The sequence below is a fragment of the Falco cherrug genome, chromosome 5 (assembly GCF_023634085.1).
Source record: "Falco cherrug isolate bFalChe1 chromosome 5, bFalChe1.pri, whole genome shotgun sequence".
Classification (NCBI taxonomy): Eukaryota; Metazoa; Chordata; class Aves; order Falconiformes; family Falconidae; genus Falco; species Falco cherrug.
Window position 1 is genome coordinate 55544151 of NC_073701.1, and position 24484 is coordinate 55568634.

The 24484-nt window shown below is 45.4% G+C and overlaps 1 protein-coding gene across 2 annotated transcripts in view; it reads left to right on the top strand.

The window, feature by feature from the left end:
• MSRB3 (methionine sulfoxide reductase B3) overlaps positions 1–23233 on the top strand; it is a 117229-nt gene extending 93996 nt beyond the window's left edge. Inside the window, exons 7-8 of one of the 2 annotated variants that reach the window (XR_008732446.1) lie at positions 14670–21002; positions 22735–23233. Coding sequence is in view for 1 of the 2 variants with exons in the window: in XM_055711876.1 (XP_055567851.1) it covers positions 14670–14774 (105 nt within the window). In the remaining variant the exon portion in view is untranslated. Of the gene's footprint in view, positions 1–14669; positions 21354–22734 lie in introns of those variants that run through there. The other variant, XM_055711876.1, reaches the window with a different exon arrangement.
• The last annotated feature ends 1251 nt before the right edge of the window (positions 23234–24484 follow it).

Consider the following 24484-nt stretch of genomic DNA (forward strand, 5'->3'; position numbering starts at 1 on the left):
AAAGGGTGAAGAACGTGAAAATTCTGCTTCTCTCTAATGTTTCTGTTCACTGATGGTTCTTTGATATTTTTCCTTTTTATGAGCAACCTTTTTTTATTAGTGGAATATTGCTGGTTCCATGGCATAACTTTAAAATGATAGGAAAAATTATACAACTGGGATCTCAATTATTCAGCACAGCCATTTTAATCCATCATGTTATTTGATCCAGTACAAGGTAATATACATCTTATTTCCAATTAGAATACAATTCTCACTATATTCATCATCTATTGATGTCTGCTTTTCCATTTGCCGGAGACATTAAAGTCTGTGATTCAAAGGGTGCCATTCAGACTGCCCTACTTGTGGACAATTATATAGTGTCCGCAAGGCTGTGTGTAGGTTTGATGCCTGTAGCCCAGGCCAGCTGGGAGCTGCCATGTGCGTTCTTTCCTGCAGTTTCTCACCGGCTGACAACATATGGCAGGAATGGTTCCTCCGTGCCTCTGCAGCCCTGTGCCATTTGTGTGAGCAATACCGCAGAGAACATTTGAGACTGATTTTGCATGTGACAAAAAGATCCCTTCTCCCACCTGAGGGCCTTATCCTGCAAACCCCTTTGCAGTGCTGTGCATTCTGTGACCCTATGCTTTGCTCTCCTTGCTGTCCTGGGGGCGAGGTGGATGGTGAACCAGGGATGGTGAATGGAGAGGAGAGGAGAAGAGGGGAGGGGAACAGGAATGGGAATAGGAATAGTTGTGGGTGAAACTGGATTGTGGCTCTGACCCATCACCAGCTGCCTGTTGCTGGGTGATGGTGGTCCTGCACCCCTCCTTCTGCCCCTGTCCCTCCGCTCCTACTGTTCCCTCATGCTGATAATTTTATACTGGTGTTGAGCTGGTTTAGCTGTCTGAAGTCACAGAAGACTAACCCAGCAATAAAGCCACAGGTAATTTGGACTGCTGAGGTGAACTGACTTACAGCAGGGTGAGATGAGCCCTTGATCTGGTAACCAGGTGCAGAGGGGAGGATCAGCAGGGTCTGGGAGGACTGTGGAGGAGATCGTGGGGACCACATGTCACCCTCCTTAAAGGGAGTGACAAGTTGCTATGCTGTAGCACATGACTTCACTGCTCTGCTGCTCTTTCCCCATCTATATAAACAGCTAACCAACCCCTTCTAATGCTTCAAAAATGTCTTGAAAGGTATCTTGAAAGCCTCCAGTGAATGAAAAGCTGATATTGACTGCAAAGCTGAATGTCCCTTCCATGAGTTGGAGCAGACATGTGCACTCAAGACTTACACCAGCTCCATAGTATCAGTTTAACATGATGTGAAAACTCTTCAATATTATTCTGGCTTAAGTAATTCATATCCAGGTGATGCTGCCTTGAGGGAGCCCTGTCACCAAAGGACTCCCAAAAGCCATAGCTGGCTTTTGCTCTATGTGGCATTTGCACAACAAACTCCCTGTGGTGCCGCCCATCCATAGTTACTTATGAACCTGGGTGGGTGTCAGCATTCACCTTGTGTTTACCTCCATCCTGTGCTCACAGGAAAGACAGAGTCTGCTATCTACGTGAGAAAACTTCAGAAATTTGTCCCTCTGAGTTAATAGATGTGTATCCAACTTTAGTTGGCCAAGAAACGTGGAAGAGGCCTTTGCCTATGTGACAACTACCTTGATGCACTTAAGAGATTTCAGGTAGACTGTCCCTCTCTCAGATTTTAGGGTCCCTTTGAAAGTAGATTTATCCTTGGTCTTTTGGTAGAGTACGTACACTATAGAAAAAGGCAAGAGAATACAAAGAGCAAAGCTCAGCAGCACTCACAGCCACATCCTGGGCTGGGTGAGAGAACCTCTTTGCACAGCATACCTGTGAACTTGGAGGTGAGGACTGGAAAGCAGATTACTTTAGATGGGGGTAGGACTCCTGTGACGCTTCCATGGAATTAGAGGTTGGCTCACTCCCATTTCTTTGGTTTTCTAATATGCTAAACTCCCAAGCACAATTCACGCAGATCTGAGCTGAGAGCAAAGCTATAGTATTGAAATAGACTGTTCAGTGGGTTAACTTGAGTTAAGGAACTTTCCCAAAAAGCTGCTCTAAAGCTCCTTACAACTGCTGCAGCGGTGGCGAACAGTGTCTTTGGGGAGCGACCAGGTCTAAACTGAGAAATCACACCAATGCCCACCTCTCTGTGTACAGCGGGCTTCATTCTCACACTTCCAAATGAACAGGCCGCTTCCCACATATGCAGCTGTCAAAGTGAGATTTTAACTGTTTCCGTCTCAAACCTTGCTTCTTTGTCTGTGTATAAAGTGTCCTGGCAGATGACCAGGTTACTGTAAGGTGATGTTGAGAAGATGGATAGGGAACAGCAGTTCACTTTCTTATGGGACAAGAACTAGAGGGGACCCAGTGTCATTTCCAGGCAGGGAGTTTAGCGGAAGCAAGAGACAGAACCTTTCTGTACAACACAGAGTTACTCTGAGGGACTCAGTGCTACAGGACGTTATGGGGCGCACAAGCACACATGATTCCAAGGGATTAGGCAAAATTATGGAAATACATGTACTATTTAAAACCAGTGATACAGGCACAAACGTGAGCTCAGGGATATCCTAACCAATTTAATGCTTGAAGCTGGGAGTCTATAGCAGAAGCAGATTGATAACTTTCTAACAGATATTCTTTAAGAGGCCACCACTGGCATGGATGGGAGAGAGGAGGCTAAGCGAGGTTGCCCTGGGCAGCTGCTCATCAAGTGTGACACATGCAGCTCACTCAGGCATCCCGTGTGTATGCACATTAAGTGTACACATGCAAGCTCACCCTTGCTTGCCCTACAGTAACTCTTCCCACCCTAGACCCTCAGTCTCATGCACATTTGTGAAAAGCCAGGGTGAGAACATGGTTGCCTTGCCCTTTGCTCTGTCTTTCACCCCAGGAGAGGAATTTAATTTTGCAAGGTGCTGAGCACTGTTGTCTCAGGGCAACTGCTGGTGAGCTCTGTGCAAGCCTTGCTTTGAATTGTTTTTATCAATGAATATTTTTATTGCAGGTGACACACATTTGAACTAATGCAAATTTTTAAAATCCTTTGCAAAGGTGTGGAAGGGTATGAGCATACAGCTCTGAAGTTTTGTAATCTTTTTCCAGGGGCCTCTTTAAAAACTGTCCCTTTGCTAATCTCAATAGATAGCAAGCTCTAAGAGTCATGGTAACACTGGAAAACTTTTGGTATCCTTAGAGACACATTCTTGCAGGGACTTTTACAAGTAGATCAAAAAGTAGATCTATATATTTTCACATAAACATTTGAAAAGCATTATGGTGGAAATACTTTTTTTTTTTACTTGGTGGTAGCAAAAAGGGCCTTGATAGTTGTAACATTATGAAGCATTGGCATCCTGCAAGTGGAGGTTACACAACAGAGGAACTCCAGACTCTGGCACCATAAAGCTTTTCAGAGTGCAGATCCACATTTATGCAGAGAAACCCTGAGATTTAACTTATGGTTGCACGGACCAGGAACAGGAAATTTCCCTATGATGGTGCAGCCAGGCTACATGCAGCCTCTTGAAAGCTGCAGGAGGCAGCCACATCATTTCAAAGGTAAATGAAAACATCCCTTAAAACTGCAAATCTTCCAAAAGCCTCTGCCCAGCAGAAGGTAAAGGCAGCAAGTTGCTGTGTGCTGCTGTTTCTTTGGGACAAGTGATTACTGCTGCTCAAGATGTCTTTTGGAAAGGCTACCCAGGAACACACATCCCGGGAAGGGGCACTAACAAGCACTGTATTTGTAAAGGTATTCTGCATTTTGATTTTTGCAGGGAGTTGGGAGGCTGCCTTAAGGATAAACATTTCTTAGTGGGGGATGAAGCAAGGGGATTCCCTGGATTAGGCAGGGAATGGGGATGTGCATTGGTGGGGCAAAGGCAGTGATCTCCTGCAGCATTTGATGTACTTCACTTGTGGGTCTGGAGCTGGTGCTAGAATCTCACACCTCTATGAGATGCAGTGCACTGAGAAGCAGAAGGACTTCAAAACATGTTTTGAATTATTTAACCTCAAAACATTAGCAAATGCAGATGCTCTTGGACATTGAGCTGAATCTGTAAGAATGGGGGAGGAACACAGGGAGAAAGGAAAAAAATTTAAAAGCCATGGGAACAGGTAGACTCATATCATTTACGTAGGAGGAAACTAAGGCACAAAAGCAGTTATGAGCCATCTGAGGTCAGTCAGACAGTAATGTTGAGAGCAGGGAACCTTTAACTCGCCATCCTTGCTTTAGTCCCCAGACATGTGTGACCATGCAGGAGAGACCCTTAGCTTCTGGTCTGGATGCTGACCTTGCTTCCCTGCTACTTGAGGCTGAGCAAGCAGATGCCCCCTAGGCTTAGAGTGAGGGTGAGGAGGGAGGTTTTGGGGGTGGGGGTGTGTCACTGGTGACAGTGCTGATGGGCAGTGAGGTGACTTTGTATTTTTAAGGTGACTACACCTGCAGCAGGTAGCAGAAGTTACTGGAGAGTAACTATTCCAGAGGAGACTGTCAAAAACAGCCACCATCATGGGCTGTGTACAAGCAATAAGAGTTTTACTTCTCATCTGGCAGCCCCAAGCAGTCATCCAAAGGGTTGAAGAAGAGCAATATCTTGACTGCTCCATGCAAGCCAAGCCTTTCCATGTCCCAGTTTGCGGCCTTTCCCTGCCTGGTGGGAATCCCTCTGCCTGTCCCTTGCATTTGTGCTCACATTGACAGGGTGTGTTGGCTGGTCTGGGGTCACCAAGCTGCAAAGAAACACGCTCTGTTGGGTCTGGAGCTATGTGCTTGCTTTCATCACATGGATATGCGACAACGTGTCACTTTAAAGTAGTTCAAGTAAGAGAGATGGAGGAACATATGAGGAGGAGGGAGGCAGGAAATGTGTCATAAATCCACAGCGAGAGGGACTCTGAAGTAAGAGAATTAACGATTCTGGAAAACACATAAAAATCTGCCATAGAAAGGGCACTGTCAATGCATCCTGTCAGTGCAGTTTGCTTTTTATTTCCTAGGGTTCAATATAATATGAAAACCGTTCACCTTTACTAGATGATCCATGAAAGCCTGTATTTCACATGAGATTTGGTTTTCGTATGGATAGACTTGGTTTTTCCAGACACTGGTGGATATCAGTCGCCGTCATATAAAATGAGGCCACCAGCACCTGTGGTCTCCCAGGGACTGTCTCTTCCAAGAGCTGTTCCTCACGCAAGGGCCACTTTGTTGTTTCTACTTTTCATTTAAGTAAAGCTGAACTGAGGAATGCATAGTTAAATAAAAAATAATGGAGAAAGATCAGACTGAAGTAATTCCCCCTCCCAAAAAATCCCACTCGTGCAATCATCAGATATGTGAGGCTTTGTGCTTTCTCATGTTGCTGTTGTAAAGAGAAAGACATTTTAAATCCACTCAAGTATTACAGAAAGTCTCAAATATTACAAAGAATTTCTGTAGACATTTGTCCCACTGCAGGAATCTCAAATTCCCTCAACACCTAGAATATTAAGCAATCTGGAGCTTGTACTTTTAGACCAGGAGTTAAGAGAAGGGAACATCCTGGCTTGCCTAAAAATGACTGGTGAAAGGAAAAATTGCCAGTGCAGCAACCACCAGCCTCTCTGGCAGTCAGCTGTATTCTTGTTCAGCCACCCCCACCGCCTTCATGACACTTAACATGTTCAACACGGGGAAGAGGCCTCCAGGCCCTGTCCAAAAGACTCAGTGATGCTAGTGAACAACAAAGAACAGGATTTACTTTGTGGAACCGACTTTAAGCATGATGAAAAATAATTTCTTTACAAAAGCAAATGAACTGGGAAATCCCAGCCTGAGAGGAGGACTTCCCCCTGACAGCCAGCGTGTTCCTCACTGTACCTCCTTGTCTTACTCCTTGGCCACGCTGCGTAGTAGTGAGGACACGTACCAGTAGTTTTGGTGGCAGTTGATGACAAAGGGTTGATTGCGTGGCTTTGTTTGGCTGCATCTGCAGGGTATTCTTACAGACTTCAATGCTATGCCATGGGGATGTAAAGAAGGAAGAGCCCATCACACCTGGGCTTCCCTGTGGGGACCCACCAACCAGACAAGCACACTGCTCCCTTTCTCAGCCACCCGCTTTACCTTACTTTTCTCCTCCTAGCACAGTTCGAGGGATATTGCTGCTGAGACTGCATTTTCAATTCTTCAGTTTCAGTGTTAGCCTACGTGTAACGTATTAGCGGTGTGAAATGGAGAGGAAGGAAATAGAGGGGAAGCACAAGGAGCAAAGTAAACATCTTCAAGGAGGTAGAGACTGCACAGAGAAACGCTCACTCACCCTTTTGAGCCAGGGATTTAACATCCTTCTGCTCTGCGTGACAGTCCCGCTTGCAGCACTGCCCTTTCAGGCTTTGCCAGGAGCCACAGAGGTTGCAGAGCCATGTGTGTCAGGCCCCCAGGCCCCCATCCTTCATCACGCCCAGCCGCATGGGACCTGCTTTCAGCTCTGAGGCATTAGAACAGTACAGATGCATTTGTCTCCAGGCGAGCAGGCTGCTATGTATTGGGACTTCTGCTGTCTTTTCCCCAGTGAGGGGATGTCAGGACCTGTTTTCCACATACAATGGCTCAAATCCTGCCAGGAGTCAGAGCAGATGAGACAGCTTTGGCCTGTGGCCCTCTGGGCACCAAAGTGATGTCCATCCTGCAAAATCCCGCAGTGCTGGGAGAGTGGGCATAGCAGCCCCTGCTGTTACCAGAGTCACGGTGTCTGTGTGTGCAGAAGGACACACAGGTTCTCCAGCTGCTGTTGCGGTGAAGGGCAAGGTCTGAAGTTCCGTTTGGGAGAGCCAGAAACCCCAGGAGCCCCCAGCCCGGCTGAGCCAGGGCGAGCACCTCTGGGCAACTCATGGCACAGCCACACTGCAGCCCTTACGCCCCTGCGCCAGTGCCTTGCCTGGGAGGGCTGCTTGTGCAGCGAGCCTGCAGTCCTCTGCTGCTGCTGGGAGAGCTGCTGAGGTGGCAGCTCGAGAGTATGTGGTTGCAGGCTGGAAATGTTAAGAGGCAGGGGCACCTAGTGCGTGCCTTTGAGGTCCTCCTGGCTTTCTCTCACCCCGTCCACCCACTCCAGGCAACAGGAGTCTTTCAGGACTGTTGCACAAATGCAGCTGTAGCTGGGAAATGGAGCTGAACAGTAAAAAAGAAAAAAACCCACAGGGCTCCTCACTGTGAACCAAAACCACAGCCTGACTGCTTTCTGGGTTGGAGGAGACCCTGGGTCTCCCAATGTGAATGAGCTGTGAGGAGCCTGAGGTGGCTCAGGGCTGAAGTGCCTGGAGGCTGAGGTCAGCTCTGCTCCTCCAGGACTGGACCCGCATCTGCTGGACAAACCATGTGTCCTGAGGCTGCATGGCTGCTGTATGAGAACTGATGTGTTTTTTATTTGCCTTTTAATCAGGGAAGTGTGTAGCTTCAGTGACCATCAGCAGGGTAACCATGTAAGTGTAGGTCATTGTTATGGAGCTACGTGTTTGTGGCCTTATCCAGGTTCATTCTTCATTTCCTTCTCCTTGGTGTACTTTCCTGGGCTCCACACACAGAGCTGTGCTTGCAGGGAAGTGTCGTGCTGTGCTTGCAAGGAAGTGCTGTAGCTTGCAAAGGTACAGGATGATCCCAGCCACTCTGCTGCTTACCCCTTTGCTAAAACTAGAACTGTCCTAAGGTGCTGCTCGGAACCCTCCTGTCTGTTGCCAACACCCAGCAGGAGTGCTGCAGTGTCAAGGAGACCACATTTTTGCTGCATTGCAGCTGGAGGCTGGACAAGCAGCAGCAACACTTCTAAAAATCATCTTTTCCTTGAGCTGGAGGCACAGGCCATCATTTGCCTGTTTTCTGGTTACTTCAACTTCTTAATTCTGCAATGGCTACAGAAGTGCATCTGTTTCAGTGTTTTTTGGACAATCTGTGCTCCCTCTATGGGAGACAAACAGGAGATCTTGCATGCAGCTGACCTTTTTCCAGCATCTTAAAAGCTGCTTAGGCGAAATTTCACCCTGATTTTGTTTCTTCAGCTTTGGCAATTTGATGTCAAAGTAGCAGTAGGTTGCTGCTTCACCTGTGCTTCAGAGAGCTGCATCTAGTGTGTGGAGGCCATGGGGGCTGTGGTGGGCACAAGCAGCACTACCAGCAACTTGACCTGGGCCAGCCTCTGACGGGGGCAGCCTGGTCTTGCTGGCTGTGTTCTGGGAGGGCAGAAATCAGCCCTGGACCCTGGGGCACAAGCAGGCTGTGGGGCTGCGGATGGGGAGGCACAAGGCAGATAGCCAGGCTGGAAAGCACAGCCTCTGCAGATGCACGTGGCTGAAAGATGAAGGTAACAGCTGGCGAAACAGCTGTGGGAGTCACGCACAGAAAGAGAAGGTGGTCTGGTGCAGGGATGACAGTGCAGAGGCTTGGGAACACAGTGGCAGTGGCCACCCCAGCTCCCCCAGCTCAGTGGGAAGCCATGGCAAGTCCCTCATGCTGCTGGCCAAGCGGGCTGGTGAACACAAACCACACAAGAAAAAAGGGTTTTTTTGGAAACAAGTGCAGAAACATGTGCCTCCATCAGTGGCCTTGCCTGCTAGTCAAGCTACCACAGGGCTCCATGCATTTTTTTGGTTAAAATGTGCACTAAACAGCATATGCAGATGTTCTTACATATGCATGCCCGGTCCTTGGCTCCAGTGCAAGAGGGGCTGTGGGAAGAAAAGGAGGGGTTAAGCCATGTAGCTCCGAGTACACTGCATCCTAAAGGATTGGCAGGGTGGGTTGAGGGGGGGCTGTTCCCATGAGGTGAGGCTGGAGCAGCTGTGGCTGAGGGTACTGCTGAGGGTCTGGCGAGGCTGGGAGGGTGTTTGCTGACTCCAGCCCCCAGCCCCTTGGCACACAGCCCAGTCCCAAGAAATATAAACCAAAGAAGCATAAACAGATGATCACATGAAAAATATATCATGATTAGCCAGATAGATTCCAAATGTTTGTTCTGTAAACTGCAACAGGCAGCACAAGTGTTCGCTGCAGCTGTAGTTTCTCATCTTATTTGTCTAAGTGTGCCATTAAGCTTAGACATGGGCAAAATAATCTTTCCTTGATTCTCACTTAAGAAGCTGCCTTAAAGATATATTATAACAATGTTTGATTCGACCCTTTTGCGACTGATATTATACCGTAAACTGATTCTCACTTAATAGAAAATCTGCGCATTTTTTCTCCTGGGTTACTTACTTTTCCCTCTGAAGCCAGTAAAGTGGTTTGTTTTGTGAATGAAAGCTGGATGCCTTTAGCAAGATGGCATTAACACTGACCTCTGCTCATGCATTGAATTCCTGCCCAGCGGGAGGCAAGGTTGGAGGAAAGGGTTAGTTCATTGATGGTCAGAACCTGCTGAGCACAGGGCTGTTAACCTGCCTCAAAAGGGAACTGCTCAGAGGGCTTTTCTCTTTCTTGGATTAGCCCAATGAAGCCATCCTTCTCTCCCTTTAGTTTTAACCATCTGCTGGAAAGATGGCTCTGATTCATCTCAGCTTGGTAGAGATTTTTTTTATATATAAAATGGCAATAAATTGGGGGGGGGATACACTGTAATTTTCCTATAGCTACTGCCTGTATCAGAGAAGACCATCTGAATTTCACAGCATGAGGCATTTAGCAAGGACAATGCAAAGAAATCAAAACCAAACTCCTTCAGCCATTTCCCAAGAAATTCAGCATGTTTTATACTCTTTGGATCCTAAAACGCGTCCTGGAAGAGGGATAATCTGGAAAAGAAAAATTTTGTGAAGCTGATTGCCAACAGCATCTTCCGACAGCTAGTGCATGAGAGCTGTTCTGAGGGAGACAGGTCTATAATTTATGATGCTACTGCACTCTGAAAAGGTATTGTGTAAAAATAGCAACTTTTCATTCAATAGTTTTATCTGCTGAATACGGTGATAAAACCTGTGGTCTGCTTCTTTGGAGCTGGTGAGGACCCAGAGTGCAAGTCAAACCCCAGAAGGTTCACACAGCACAACTTGAAAATACCCTGTAGGTTTTTCTCTCCTTTTGATTGTCATAGTTCTTTGGAGCCAAGACAGCATTTGGAAAATAGCTGCATCCACACTCATTCTTGCACCATCAACAGATTCATTAACTAATCTTCTTCTCCTCCTAATTTTTCCCCTGCCACTTTGGCTACAAGTTGCTTCAGCTGCTGGTGGAGGAGCGACTGTACTGAAATCAGAGCAAGATGTCCATAGCCCAAGTCAAACTGTAGCCATAGCAATTAGAAACACAACATCTTATTTTAGCTCTTCCACCAGTGCCAATCAAGAAGAAATCCACTGAAGCATCAAGGAGAAATCTGTTAAATTCAGTGGAATTGTACCAGCACAAGGTTGGTTTCATTGAGATTAGGCTCTAACTTTGGTGTCTTTTGTTTTATTTGTAAATTGAGCAGATAGCAGCCACTGAGAGATCATTAAATCAAAACTCAGCAATTTTCATTTCCACTTGGGTTTTTTTGAGTAAAACCATACTTTGTTATCCTTGCCAGAGTCTGCAAGGACTAGTTTGAACTATTCTCACCAGCTAAGACAACACTTCTTCTCTATAAGGTGTGCACATTGAATAAAGCTTATCAATGTAGTTGTTTCTTTTTCTTTTAATTCACCTCTTGACCTTTTAAAATTACTTTACTTAACAAAGGAGAATAAGGCCAATCCAACTCCCATTAAAGTCAGCAGGAGCCTTTTCATTGACTTCAGCTGAAGTTGGGCTGGGCCCAATAAGACTAACTTTAAAAGTAAAAAATAGCAACTCATATAAAGCTTTATCTTGCCCCCTGTGGCTTGATAACTGACCTCCCATCATGTTTGCTGAGACAGGATCGGGCCCATAAAACTATTACGTGCCTAATCCCATAACCCAAAGCTCATAAAGTATTTGCATTTCCTCTTTTTAATCACACAGGAATATTTGAGAAGCATTCATGACTTTATGAACAGGGAAATGCTTCCAGCTGGACAGATTGGATTAATCTTTGGGTTGCTTTCTCCCCCAGAAATTTTCCTTTTTTAACTGGAAGATGACAAGGGTAAGGGGCTCAGTGATGACATCATGCACCTCCTTCACTGTTTGGCTTTCCTGCTCCATCTTCCCCACAAGCACCATCCTGCTCCTTTGCCAGTACCTTGCTACATCACCCCAGCTCCCATCCTTTGCACCATTTGCTCTCCCAGAAGTGCCACTGGTCTCCTCCACCTGCTTGTCCTAAAGCTTGGAGAGCAGTAGCTGGAGGCGTTCAGCTGGGGCAAGGCGGTGAGATGATTGCCTGTTGGTCTGACAGAAGAAGGGAGACAAGGTTTTTTTTCTTTGCTGCACTTTTGGCTTGAGACACTTTACGTTTGTTTTCTAAATAATGCTTAAAATATACCCTAACATGAGGAAAGTTCCACCAGCTACACAAACTCTCAGTCTGTTTTATGATGTGGATTTTCCAGTGGCTCTGGACGTGACACAAAGCTGATGGTTTTCTCTTTATCAGTTTTTCATGATGCTTTTTTTCCCTTTCTTTCTAATTACCTTACAACAAATCTATGTGGAAGACTCCATCTCTAGCACACCAAATTGTTTCACCACCAATAGAAGAAAGGTCATTTGGCAGCTCTTTGAATTGCTGTTAAAATTGCTACCTACCCTAGGTACTTGTATGTTTTATTCTGGAGACCCTACATCACAAGTTTTCTTTAGGTTAAAAACAAGTCCATTCACTGGCATCTGCGGAGAACATTTTCCGATGTCACAAAACTATGCTGCTTTCAGAATAATTTGTAGCAGCCACCCAGGGAAAGGTGGGTTTGACACCACAGCCAATCTCCAAGACAGGATGCAGCACCACTGCAAAGCGACAGATGCTGTTCTTCCCTCAGCCTTGTGTCATGAACCCTTCTCCTTTTTCAGCAGAATCTAAATTTACCCAGGTCTTTGAATATAGATATATAGTATATAAGAAAGAGCTCTCAGATATCCTCAGCTTCTCCCTGTGCGAGGAGGAAGGCCCCCCTGACTCCTGACACCGTGAGCCGTGGTATTCTCTGCACTCGCCCAAATGTGCTGCAGCATCAACATCAGTGACTTCAAAGAGCTCTTTCATGTACCACATCTTTTTTAATCCAGAAGGCCCAAGCGAAAGGCAGATCTGACTGTCTCTGGCTTTATTCGGCTTGCCACTTGTGTGGCCCCTTGGAAAGGTTTCAGAAGAGTGAACAACTTTCAGTGCGCTTTCAGCAAGCAGGTGTAAGATATGAAGTTTTTCTGTCACCTGTTAGCAGTGCAAGGTCATTAATGGCTTTGTGTTGCTTTTGGGTGTGTAGGTCCTACTGAGTGAAGGATTCTTCCCCTGCCTGCACTATGGAGAAGTGCTGTTCCCTGGATGAGACAGTGAGCGGAGGTGGGCAGTTTCCATTCTTTTCTGCCGAGGCTCCTGCTTGTGTCTCAGGAGAGAGCCTGCTGGCCGTGCCAGAGCAGGGCATGCCATGGCAGGACCAAAAGCATGGCCAGCTTCATAACCACCCACCCTGGCCACTTCAGGGTGAGTTGCCCCTCATGGTACCCACGTGGGCTGCCCCACATGGCACCCACCTCTGCAAGCAGCTTGGGACCATGCCCGACTTCATGATATGGGGGATGCCCTGGGGAGCTGCCTGTGGAAGGGTCAGCTTTCCTGGGAGCAACAGTTCAATGAGGACAGCCCAATCTCATTTCAAGAGCCTGCATGCAGGGAAGCCTGATGAGATGTCCATACCTGTCCCACCAGCTTACCCTTCCCAGACATGCGGGTGCTCATGGAGTAAGGGATGCTGCTCTCCAACCCTTCTGACACACCATGCAATAGCCAGAGGAGCCAGACCAGCAGTGCCCCTTTTTGAGAAAACTTTGATTCTGCATGTTCTGGATGGAGCAGACTTACAGGAAAATACCTACATCACACAGCAAAATCCTCTATTTATGCTGTCAGACCCTTATTGTTGCCACATGTTAACATCGTAGGTCTTTTCTGCCCAGTTCTTGCTAACTTCAGGCAACAGGCACCTACTTCAGGACCTTAATCACTGTAAGTTCCTTCTATCATCTAGTTCACTGTCTGAAGGAGCCCTTGCTGTCTGCTAAGTGCAGAGGGAGCCCACCAGAAAGGGGCAGTTAGGTGCCTAAAGTCAGTTGGGATAAACCCCAGTCTACATCTTCAAAAATCAGTAATCAAGCCTTTCCCCAGCTTCTTAGTCTCCCGCAAACAGGAGATCTGATTAAAGATATAGCTCACTTTTTTGGGAATCTTCTGATAAAGTCGTGAGTGCCGATGACCTTGCTTAGAGTCGAGTGGCACCTAAAGCAACATTTGTTCTTAATGATTTATGTAGATGCAAATATTCTGGCAAATTCTCTGCTCTTGGATCTCTGCAAGGAGAGGCAAGCCAGATACTGCACTCTACTGTTAACCAGAAACCAGAAAGAAGGGAAGGCACATACCACATTTACTGCATATACTTTCATTGGCCAAAAAAGGCAGGCAGCCAACAGCCTATTCCATGCAGCAACCATAGCTTCATTCCGCTTTTACAGCAAAATGAGAATGGCAAGGCATATGGCAGGAGGTTATATTTTGCATTCTTCATTCTTGTTACAAGGTTCAATATTTTTTGTTTACATGCTCAAAGTACAGAGGCCATGTAATTCTTCATGTTTGCAACTACTTGGGTACAGCTAGGAAGAAAGTTTGGTATTCTCATCTAGAAAGCATTTGTCTGTAGCCAGTCACTTATAAAAGACTTTTTGGATATTTCTTTCCATTTCTCTGTTCTTTGAATATTAAGCAGCAAGCTGAAACCAATTCCCTAGAGGATATAATGCTTTCTGCTGCCCCAGCCTGTCATATACTTACCAAAAACATTGATTTACTTTGGTCCCAAAGATATTGCCGTTTTTCTGATTGATTGAATGTGGCTGTATATTTCTAAAATACACAAATGTGGGACATCCACAGATGTATAATTAATGAATTGTTCTGGCCATATTTACTACAGAAGTTGCCTGAGCCTTGGTTGGAAAATGTATCCATTCTGGCCTGTGCCAAGTGCGTGCCAACATGTAGAATATTTACATTGCATTACGTGATATGAATGTTTTTAAGAATCACTTGTGTTCTTCCAGTCTGTCTGCCAGAAGTGTTGCCCAAATCCATTCCCTATTTAATCGTGAAGGAATGCTGTTCAAAAGATTTGGGGTCAGAAGTGCTCAATAAATCAATCCAGATACTCTCCTAATGAGTGGTGAATTAAACAGCATTTGTTTTAAGATCAGAGGTCCTCTTGGGAGATTATATTTTATTGCAAGCAGAATTACTCACTTGCAGGTATCAAGAAGTTGGGAGTTAAGACCTGTTAGGAAGGTCCACAAAAGAATCTGGATCTTCTGTACTGAAAGTATGTGATTATGTCCAAACAACAATGATAAATAGATGAGACCCAGGTCCTCCACTGGAATATCCTGTTTCCTGAATTAAGGAGAAAGAAAAATGTTGTGGCTTCAGCTGGGATGAAGTTATTCTGCGTTTATATCTCCACATTCTTATCTTGCAGACCATGACACAGGGGTTCAGAACCAGGAATGTGGAGAATACAGCTGAGGTGGAAAGGAGATGCTTGGAGTCCATATTGGCCAGCGGGAATGGCAGCTCACTGTGACTGCTGAGAGCAGAGCTCTGCATCCTGGTGAATAAGGTTGTCCTCTGTAGGGCTGGGCTCCTTCCTCTTCTGAGGAAGGAAGGCAGGAGAAGCCAGGGCCTTTTGCCGGCTTGAAAGACAGTATGCAAAATTTCAGGTGAAATAGTTGAAATGGAAAGGATTTTGCTTGTTTATAATTTCTTGTTTATTTCTAGCCTTCTGTGTTTTTGAAAATTGGCGTTTTTTCAGAGCATTAGAAATTAGTAATTCCATCTTTCTGGTCGCTCTCCAACTTTCCATCAGCCACCCTTCTCTGAGCAGGCCAGCAGACTCACTCGCGCATGGAGGTAGCAAGTGAAGATAAAATGTCCCCATGCAGCCTTAAGTAGCATTGTGGGCTGCTTTACAAGGAGCAAGTGAGAGTCCCTGATCGAGCAGAAGAGAATCAGGTCCCACACCTATAGCTAGGGAGCCACACTCCATGCTAGGAGAAACTAAGGATGCATTCAAAAGGACCTGACCATACCTCATCCTTCTGTGTTATCAGGAAAAGTGTAGCCAATTCTCTCTGGTGCCCAGAGAAACACAGGTCCTTTCTGTTTGCACATTATTATGTTTTTGGCGCGTGTTACAATTTCATTTAATTCTATTTTAAACAGATAGTCTGACATTCCTTTTCCTGCCGGAGTTCCATATTTGGACAGAAATAGCCCACAACACAGTAGTGTAACACATAGTCGTGGGGTGGGACATACAGATGAGATGATTTCCAGGTGAAGGATGTTGGTGCAGAAATTTGAAATGTCCTCATAAGGGACAAGGGCTCTGAAACTACAGTTTCCACAGAATATTTAACAATCCATGCTCTGAGACTGAATAATTAAATTAAAAAAAAAATTTAAAAAAAAATAATAACTTAAGGGTAGTGTGGGTCAAAACTTGGCATTTTCTTTCTGTGGGAAATCCTGACATTTTCAGACAGTTTTCTTTCTGGATTGGAATAAAACTTAAAAAAGTTTTACCTTTCCTGTGGAAATGAAATTCTGAAAATATTTTGTTCTGGGAAGCTCAGAACATTTTTTTTTTCACTTTTTCTGAAACCAAACGCAGCAGACATATGCTCACTGTGGGGGGATTGTCTTCTCAGGTGGCTGCCAAGTCTGAAGTGCAATGGTGTCAGATGTGACCCCACAGCATCCCCTGGACTGCTCCTGTGATGTGTGGTGCATAAGAACCCCTCAGTCTAGTTTTTTCTTGGGCCTCCGCCCCTGCTATGTGTCCTGCATTGCAGCAGAGCCTGGGAGCTGTGGCTCTTGACCCAGAGTTGTGCTGCCCATCAGGTGCTGCCAGGGGACACTTGAGCCTGCAAGACTGCCAAGAAAGCTTCAGTCTGGGGATGGTAAAAGTTTCCAGAATCAAAAATATTTTCATGAAATGTTGATTTTGACATATCATCATTGAGCAATAGGACAAAAGGAAACTGCCTCAAGTTGCACCAGGGGAGGTTTAGATTGGATATTAGGAAAAATTTCTTCACTGAAAGGGTGGTCAAGCATTGGAACAGGCTGCCCAGTTAGGTGGTGGAATCACTATCCCTGGAAGTGTTTAAAAAACATGTAGATGCGGTGCTTAGGGATGTGGTTTAGTGGTGGACTTGGCAGTCCTGGGTTAACAGTTGGACTTGATGATATTAAAGGTCTTTTCCAACCTTTTCTATGATTCTATGATCAATCAATTACCAATTCCTGACTAGTTAGGAACTATGTTGGTTTGGTGGGCAGTGAAGCACATCATGGGTCTTGAGCTCTCGTAGTGGTTCTCATACCAGTCACCAGTGGGAGAAGGGAGATATTTCAAAGAGACTAATCCATGCAGGAAGTAAGAATGAGCTTCAAAAGTCTGAGATGATCCTATATATGAGCCCAGGGAATGTCACTGAGGGAAGTATGAGTGTGCAGCTCATATGGGACAGGAGAAGGGGTTAAGATCTAAAACATAGTCTGGGGCAGCCACATTAGCATGTAGGTTGTTTATGCTGGTTAGGCATCTACAACTTTTCACTGTTCTAGAACTCACCTCCTTTTGAAAATGGGATTTGGATTCGTAAGTTATCTGGGCAGTTTTAATAGTTTTATCTCAAATTAATAACTCTTCCAGGAGTAACTTTGGTATTTGCACATTCCCTGTTTTACAGTGGATATTATTTATCCCCACATGTCAGTTCACAAGGACAGACCATTCAGCAAAAGATGTGGCTTATTATATAGCAGTGATGGATGGTTTCTTTATAGAAACCACTTGCATGTGAGAGAACAACTGTTGTGTATTAAATAGGTTCTCTGTATTGTGCATAGAGTTCATACCTGCAATTGAAGTAAAAATCCAAAGGGAGAGGGAAAGAGCAAGCAACCTCATGAAATTACATGAGATACCCACATAAATACCAAAGAATACACCATGTTTTTTGTTATTACAGTGATCACCTATGGAAGTCATGATGATGTGGTGCCTGAGAAAGTTGGCAAATGGGTTGGTGTGCCTGGGACTTTTTGTTTCTGCTCCATGTGCCTGGGACTTTTTGTTCCTGTACTAAAGAAGGTGGATGAAAACTCTGCATATTGAGAAGCTAGTTATTCATAAAGCATTAATAGCTGGAGAGGTGCCAGATCATTATTGTTTTTTCTGGAAAGGGTATTAGGTATTATTCAACAAGATAAGATTTTCTTTCCATGTGTCCATACCAGCTCAATATTGGAAGATGAAACACATACCTAGGGGATTACATGCCCAGAAAACACCTTTTCCAGGAAAATGAGATGAGTGAATCACTTCAGACAAAAATGTGTTGAAATGTTAAACAAGTGCTCTCTTGATTTAATGTTCTTGTTAATTGTAAAGAAAGCTCTATGAAAATGGAGACAAGTTGAGACTGATATTGCTTTATAGAACTATTATTTTTAAGGGAAACAATGAAACTGGGCATATGACCTCCAACTATTCTGAAAAAGGGGTATAAAACATAATAAGAAAAAATCAGTCCTGTATTATTTTCCAGTGACTGAACAGTCAGAATTGTCATAGCCTTATGGTTTCTGCTGTGGGCTAGCTAACAAAGACACAGCTTAGCAGACCTACAGCTAGCAGTTGTTTTCAAACTTGGGGCCAGCCAGGGTTTCTCTGGACAGGTCTTGAATGTCAGAGGTGGTGCAGCTTGGCCATACCTTCAAAATGAGATTCCTCCCAATGTGGAGATCCCCCAGAGACCCTCCATGGCATGGGAGCCTTTAGTTTACAGTGGAACTGAGCTTAGACAGTCACACAGGCTCTGTGCAGTGTCCCTCATTTCATCTTTTAAAATTATTATTAGGGTCCTTCACAAGATGATTCTGTTTCCTGAATTCAGTGTGCCCATGAGGTGGGGGGAGTGGGAGGATTCGCTGTTTCCTTCTCCCACAGGCTCCCTGCATGCATATGTGTGTATGTGTGTGTATATATATAATATGTATATGTATATATGTAGTCACATGCATATACACAGACAGAGCTGGGAGCTTTAAAAGGGCAAGAGCTCAGTGCTGGTGGCTGTTGACAGGACAGGGAGAAGAACAGCTGAGCCGGGAGAGCTCCAGGCAGACCCCTGCCCGAGGCAGAGGAGCACGAGCTGGGATTTCTTTGCCAGTTACAACCATGTTTGGGATTTTTTTCTGTAAAAAATCTTTGTACTTAAAAGTAGAGAGAAATAGAGTGCTTGTGTGTCAGAAACTTCAGGGACTGGAAGAAGTAGAAAGCAAAGCAATATTTAGGCTCAATGAGCATGAGGAAAGGGGCATAGTTTCTGGGAAGGAATACTTGACCACCCAGGTATGTCTCTAAAAGACACTGTCGTGTTTCTGCTCCTTATTTAAAAGAGCTAGAGTACTTTCAGGCTTTTTTGGATGGGGGAGGGGTGGTGGTGGTGGTGGAGAAGAAATGGTGGAGAAGAATAAGACTGATGGCAGCAAGTATCTGGCAAGACAGTGTTAGGCTGAATCTAACAAAAATAACAGCATAGATATCTTAGGCTTTTCTGCCAAGCCATAAGGGTGTGATTACTTTGCTTGGAATATGCTGTAATCTTCCCCGAATCCACACATATTTCAGGTGCAGGAGAGCAACTTTCTCCATAGTTTTCTCAGAGTCTGGGCAGATTCACCAGATTTTCCAAGCTGCTGGTTTATTGTGTTTCTCTTCTCTGTTTCAACTCTTCTTGTAAACCTCTTTTATTTAAGCCCTGGTAAGCTCTGGTAAGTAGAGAGTTTAGTCCTTCCTGCTCCTTGACATGGGACATTTAGTTTCCTGGCTCTCTGAACAGCAAGTTTAAGTTGGTGATACCAAATTTTGCCTGCAGGAAATCAAACCCAGTTCGTCAGACTACCAGTAAATAATTGGCAAAGGATTACATGAATATTCAAGTGCATATGGGCCTCTTTAGCATGTAGTTCCTTAACCCATGGAAATAAACCAACACTACCACAAGTGTAGTACATAAATGAGTATGTTTTGGTCTACATATACTTACAGGGTATGTACAAGCATGTATTTAGAAAGAGACAGGGAGGGGGCAAGAGTAAACCCACCTGTGGAAAGCCAAATAAGGCAAGATAAGAAATGCAAAAGCCCCATTATACAGGCTTGTGCTGGCTGGTGGCCCAGCAATTACATCCCAGCTGAGGCTGCCAGGGGCTCGCAGGCAGCTTCAGCAGTGGGACTGGCCTGTTGACTTCCTGCTAAAAGTCACCGCCACAAAAAGGCACAGGCATGTAATGAAATCATTGCTACCACCAGAAAACACCCTTCCCTTGGCTGAGGTGCAGGGCACTGATGTGGCAAGGCACCTTCCTAAGTAGCCGCAGATGGTGGCCTGCCTTTTCCAGCCCTCCTTCCCCTGCTTCCCCTCGCCTGGGGAACACCTCTGCTGCCATTTGGCTGCAGGCAAACTCAGGCAGCACAGACCTCAGCCGCTCAGCTGGCCCCACATGGCTCTGATTTCCAGTTCTGCGCAAGCAACAGCCATCAGCCCTGGAAGCCAATTAGAAAGTCTGTAAAATGCCGCTGGTTACAAGGCAGTTTTCTGCTGAGTGCATGGCCTGGTACTGATCACTATGGGCTCTAAGCCCAGCCTTTTCTTCTTTTGCTTCAGTTACAGGGCCTTCAAAGCATCTTGTGTTTTCAGTTGCGATTGTCATCACACTTCAACGCAGCATGTGCCATGGCACGTGTGTGAGCACAGCTGGGTTTCTATACAAAACCAAAGATATTTGCTTTACAGGCCTGTACATACAGTCCCCACAATCTGCCAACAGCCAAATGTGTTGGGCTACCATTTCTAGTGGAGGATCAAAGAGTGTATTTAAATGCTTCTAATTCAACATCCAAGTAACTACAGACAGTCACAGGCAATGAGGGTGTCAGAGGAGCTGGCAAGAGGAAAGGAGGTATTAAAAGAGCGTGTTTGCTGGGTGTGCACGTGCAAATTCAGCTGGCTGCGTGAGCCTGCCAGGTGGGACACACACTTCTTGGGTACTGTGCCTAGAATGGTGTTCTTACTGCCCAGGCTAATCCCCTCTTCCTGCTATGTGTCCTGGGCCTGAGCCACAGACCTGAGTAGGATGCCCTGTGCTATGTGCAGGGGAGCCCATGCCACCTGTCTGGGGAGCAGTGGGGTTCCTGGTAAAGGGGAATTAAGCACACCATGTCCAAAGTCCAACCATGGCACACAGGTGCACGCAGGCAGGGGGAGAAACCCCTGGACCTGCTACATCTCCCCCTGCTCCCACACTAGTGAGGGCAGTTTTGTCCATATGATGAAGACCTGGCTTCCAATTCCTACCCTGCTTGCGGACTGGTTTGGGCCTAGGCAGTGAAAAAGGAGTGTATTTCTGGTCGTCTGGTGGGTATCACTTCTCCTTCTTGCTCCATGGGTCTCTCCAGGCAATGAGGAAGTTTTGGCAGAAGCCAGGAAGACCCAAGGCATGTGAGCAAGCAGCCACTTAGGTGAGAGAGGCTGGAAGATTTTGATCTACTCATCTTGCAGTCTTTCTTCTTTATGGCTTTGTAGCAGGAGAGGGAAAATCAGCTTCCTGTGCAGTAAAAAACAACAGAAAACCATCTGAAAATGATGACTGGAGCAGATCAAAAAAGTGTTACATGCAAAAGCCTGGAAACAGCTCCTTCTCCTCCCTTGCTCCAGTGAGAATGTCGCACGAGGAGGTAATGATGCTGAAAATGACTGATTTGTTCTGTTCTTTTAATGTCATCTTTCACTTCTATAAAATACATGTAATGACTGTCGACTTGACTGACTTATTTTATTTTTTATAATACAACAAATTATTTATACATATGAGTGCATACTATAGCAAAATCTACGGTGTATGTTTACTGGTATTTACTGGTATAACTTATCCAAAAGATAAAAAATTAATCAAACTCGCCAAATTTCAGTGTACCAGAATGGCACATTTCAGCAGTCCTGACTCAGTGCTGGGAAATATTCATAGGCCCTGGCTCCAGCTGCAGGTGCATCCTGCAAGAGGGGACTCTGGTTCCTGCATTATGGAGATGTTTTGGTGCAGGTGCTGAGCTGGCATCTTCATGGCACATAGAATCACAGCATGGTTTGGGTTGGAAGGGAGCTTAAAGATCATCCAGTTCCAGCCCCCCTGCCATGGGCAGGGACTCCACTAGACCAGGTTGCTCAAAGCCCCCTCCAGCCTGGCCTTGAACACTTCCAGGGATGGGGCATCCACAGCTTCTCTGGGCAACCTGTTCCAGTGTCTCACCACCCTCACAGTAAAGAATTTATTCCTAATATCTAATCTAAAATTACCCTCTTTCAATTTAAAACTATAACCTCTTTTCCTATCGCTACAGGCCTTACTAAAGCACAAAACTGCTGCAGGCTGGGAGCCACCACCAAAGCTGGAGCAGGTGATAGCAGCAGTGGCAGAGTAGGAAGGAGCTCCTTGAGCCGTGGCTGGGCTATCAGTCCTTGGTGGTTTCTATCAGCCCATGATGGATGTGGCTGCTCCCCAGCAGAGCTACACAGAGCAGCTTAGCTGTGGTTTTCTTGAAAAGATTTAATATGCTATCCCTGGTTTAGCTGAACACACAGTGCCTGCCTTAACTTTGATTTCTTTTGGTTTTGCTTTGTTTGTGCTATGCCTGTGATGTTCTTTAAAAAATCTTTTTTCTTTTTCGATGAATGTGTACAGTAGCAATGTACCAGATCAGAAAGGATTTACTTTCTTCTTTCTTTAATATATTTTAAAAACAAAATGTATATCTTTTCTTTTCCAGGGTTAACATAAGAGACCCAATCTTGTAATAACCCTGTTTCCTGGTAATGATGCAGAACAATGGACAGTGGTATGGAATAATTCTTTCCATACTGTAGTTATAGACTGATTTCATTGCCAGTAGAAAATACAGAACTGTAACAACTATCATAGCTTTAACCACTTCTCCACCATTTGGGGAGCTGTTCTCCACCGTTTGTAGCAGGGAAGTTGCAGCTAGTTACATTACCTGTCAGTTTGAATTCCAGCAAACAGTTGTACCAGATTTATGGTGTGATGGTAAATGACTGCTTTTACAGAATAACTGCGCTCACAGAACAGGGTGTAATATCATTCTTAAGCCCAAATTCACCCTCTTTGTCCAGATAATAGGACTTAGCCAGAAGCTAGAAAGAGTGTGAGAAGGTGTCAGTCACCTAAATATTGGAGCTTTCTCACTTCAGCCCGCCACCAAGTTTATGGGATATCTTTTCACATACTGTTCATTCTGCCTCACTAATAATTTGAATTAAACCATCAGAAATACATTAAATGGACACTGAAGAGCTGGTGGATGTCTGCAGATACCAGCTGCAGAGCAGGTAGCTGTTTTGAAAGCAGTGTATTTGTAACAGTGGTACACCCTCCTTTCTTTCGGCTGTTAGGTACACCTGGTGTCCCCAGCCAAGCCTGGGGACAGGTGCTGCCTGCATGGACAGAATTGATCCTGCCCCACAGTGCCACAACCCAGGCATGGACTGCTGGAAAAGTGGGAGGATATCTTATGGCCAAGATGGGACGAATGGAATTCCTTTGGATAGCTGGCTGCTTAAAAGCACTGAACCCAGTGTTAATTAAAATACAATGAAAACATCTTTAGCCATCTGGGCTTGAGGATCTGGGCTCCTTAAGAAGTAGCTTCATTCCTCTGCCTGGAGATGCCCGGGATGTGTAGGCAAACTCTCTTCCCTTCTGCAGATAGATATTTGGGATCAGGAAAGCACAATTCATAAAAATGGTACCAGGTAGTGCCCTGCTGCACCCATGGGCTCAAAGGGCTGTGGGTGAAGGTGACTCTGCCCTGGGCTGGACCCAGGGGTCTGTGTTTCCCCACCAACTGGCAATGGGCAACTGCTCAACAATTACATCTATTTTCCTGATTTGTTTTGTTGTGACTGGCAAAGCAACAGTAAAATCAGCTGCAGTTAAATAAAATTTTATCATAGTGGCATGGAGGCAGAAATCACTCATGCTTCATCAGCAAAGGTTGACTGATTAGAATAAATTAATTAATTTTCTTTGTTCCACTGCACTGTCTCTTGACATGTCAAAGAGAAGATTTGCAGGAGACAAAGGTCCTTCATTTCACTGTCAGTTTTTTCTCTTGGTTGTGTTGAAGAAAAGGCCTGATACCACATCAGGAAGGAGGCTGGGAACATATGTGCAAGATGTGTGTGTGAGTGTGAGCTTGTTAGATGTGTGTGTGAGAAGTGAGTGCATAAGTTATGTGTGTGATGGTGCAAGACATATACCTGTGAGCATGTGAGATGTGTTTGTCTGCAAGACATGTGAGCGGGAATGCACCACAGTGCTGGGGCAGCTGTGGGGCAGGTGGCCACAGCTGGGGCCTGGGCACAGGGCTGGGATCAGGGGTGTGGGGAGGCCGAGCTGCCCCTTGGTGTTGGAGAAGCACCTTCCCAAGGTAGTGCTGCCACTTGTGCCCTCTCCTCCACCTCCCACAGCTCCTCACGGCTGATTCTCATCTTGCATTTGTGCAGCTGTACTCCTGGGATCTACTTTTTAAAGATGCACAATGATGAATCAGCTGTAAATTAAGCACCCTGTTAAGGGTATGATCAGAGGGACTAAATAAATGACTTCTCAGTCAGTCCTCTGAAAATAAATTAGTTAGTTAACTTGGAATATTTTAAAACAAATTCTTATTGGTTAATGACTAGATTTGGTTTGCTCCAGTCGTCATCAATTGCTGGAATAGAAAAAAAAAACAACTTTAAAGATATGAGTCATGAGAAGAGCTGGGATATATCACTAACACATAGTTGACAATATTTCCTGCATCAGCTCACAAACCGCCAGGGTGTCCCTGGTGAGCTACACACAGTCCATCGCACTCTCAGGGGGAATATGTGTGCTGTCAGTCATTGGCAGCATGGGGGGAAACCAACAATGAAATGAAAGCCTCAAAATGCCCAACGGAGGTTGCAGGATGCTGGAAAACTCCATGAACAGCTGAAATGCTGCCACAGAGCAGATGTTCCAAAAACTGAATAAGGCACTAGGATGCAGAAGGCTGGCTCATTTGTGTGAAATCCTGGGCTAGACCCTGGAGAGACCCCCTGTGTCCTACGAAAAGGGCACGTTTGGTGAGAGAAGAAACTGTGGGCTCATGTCAGC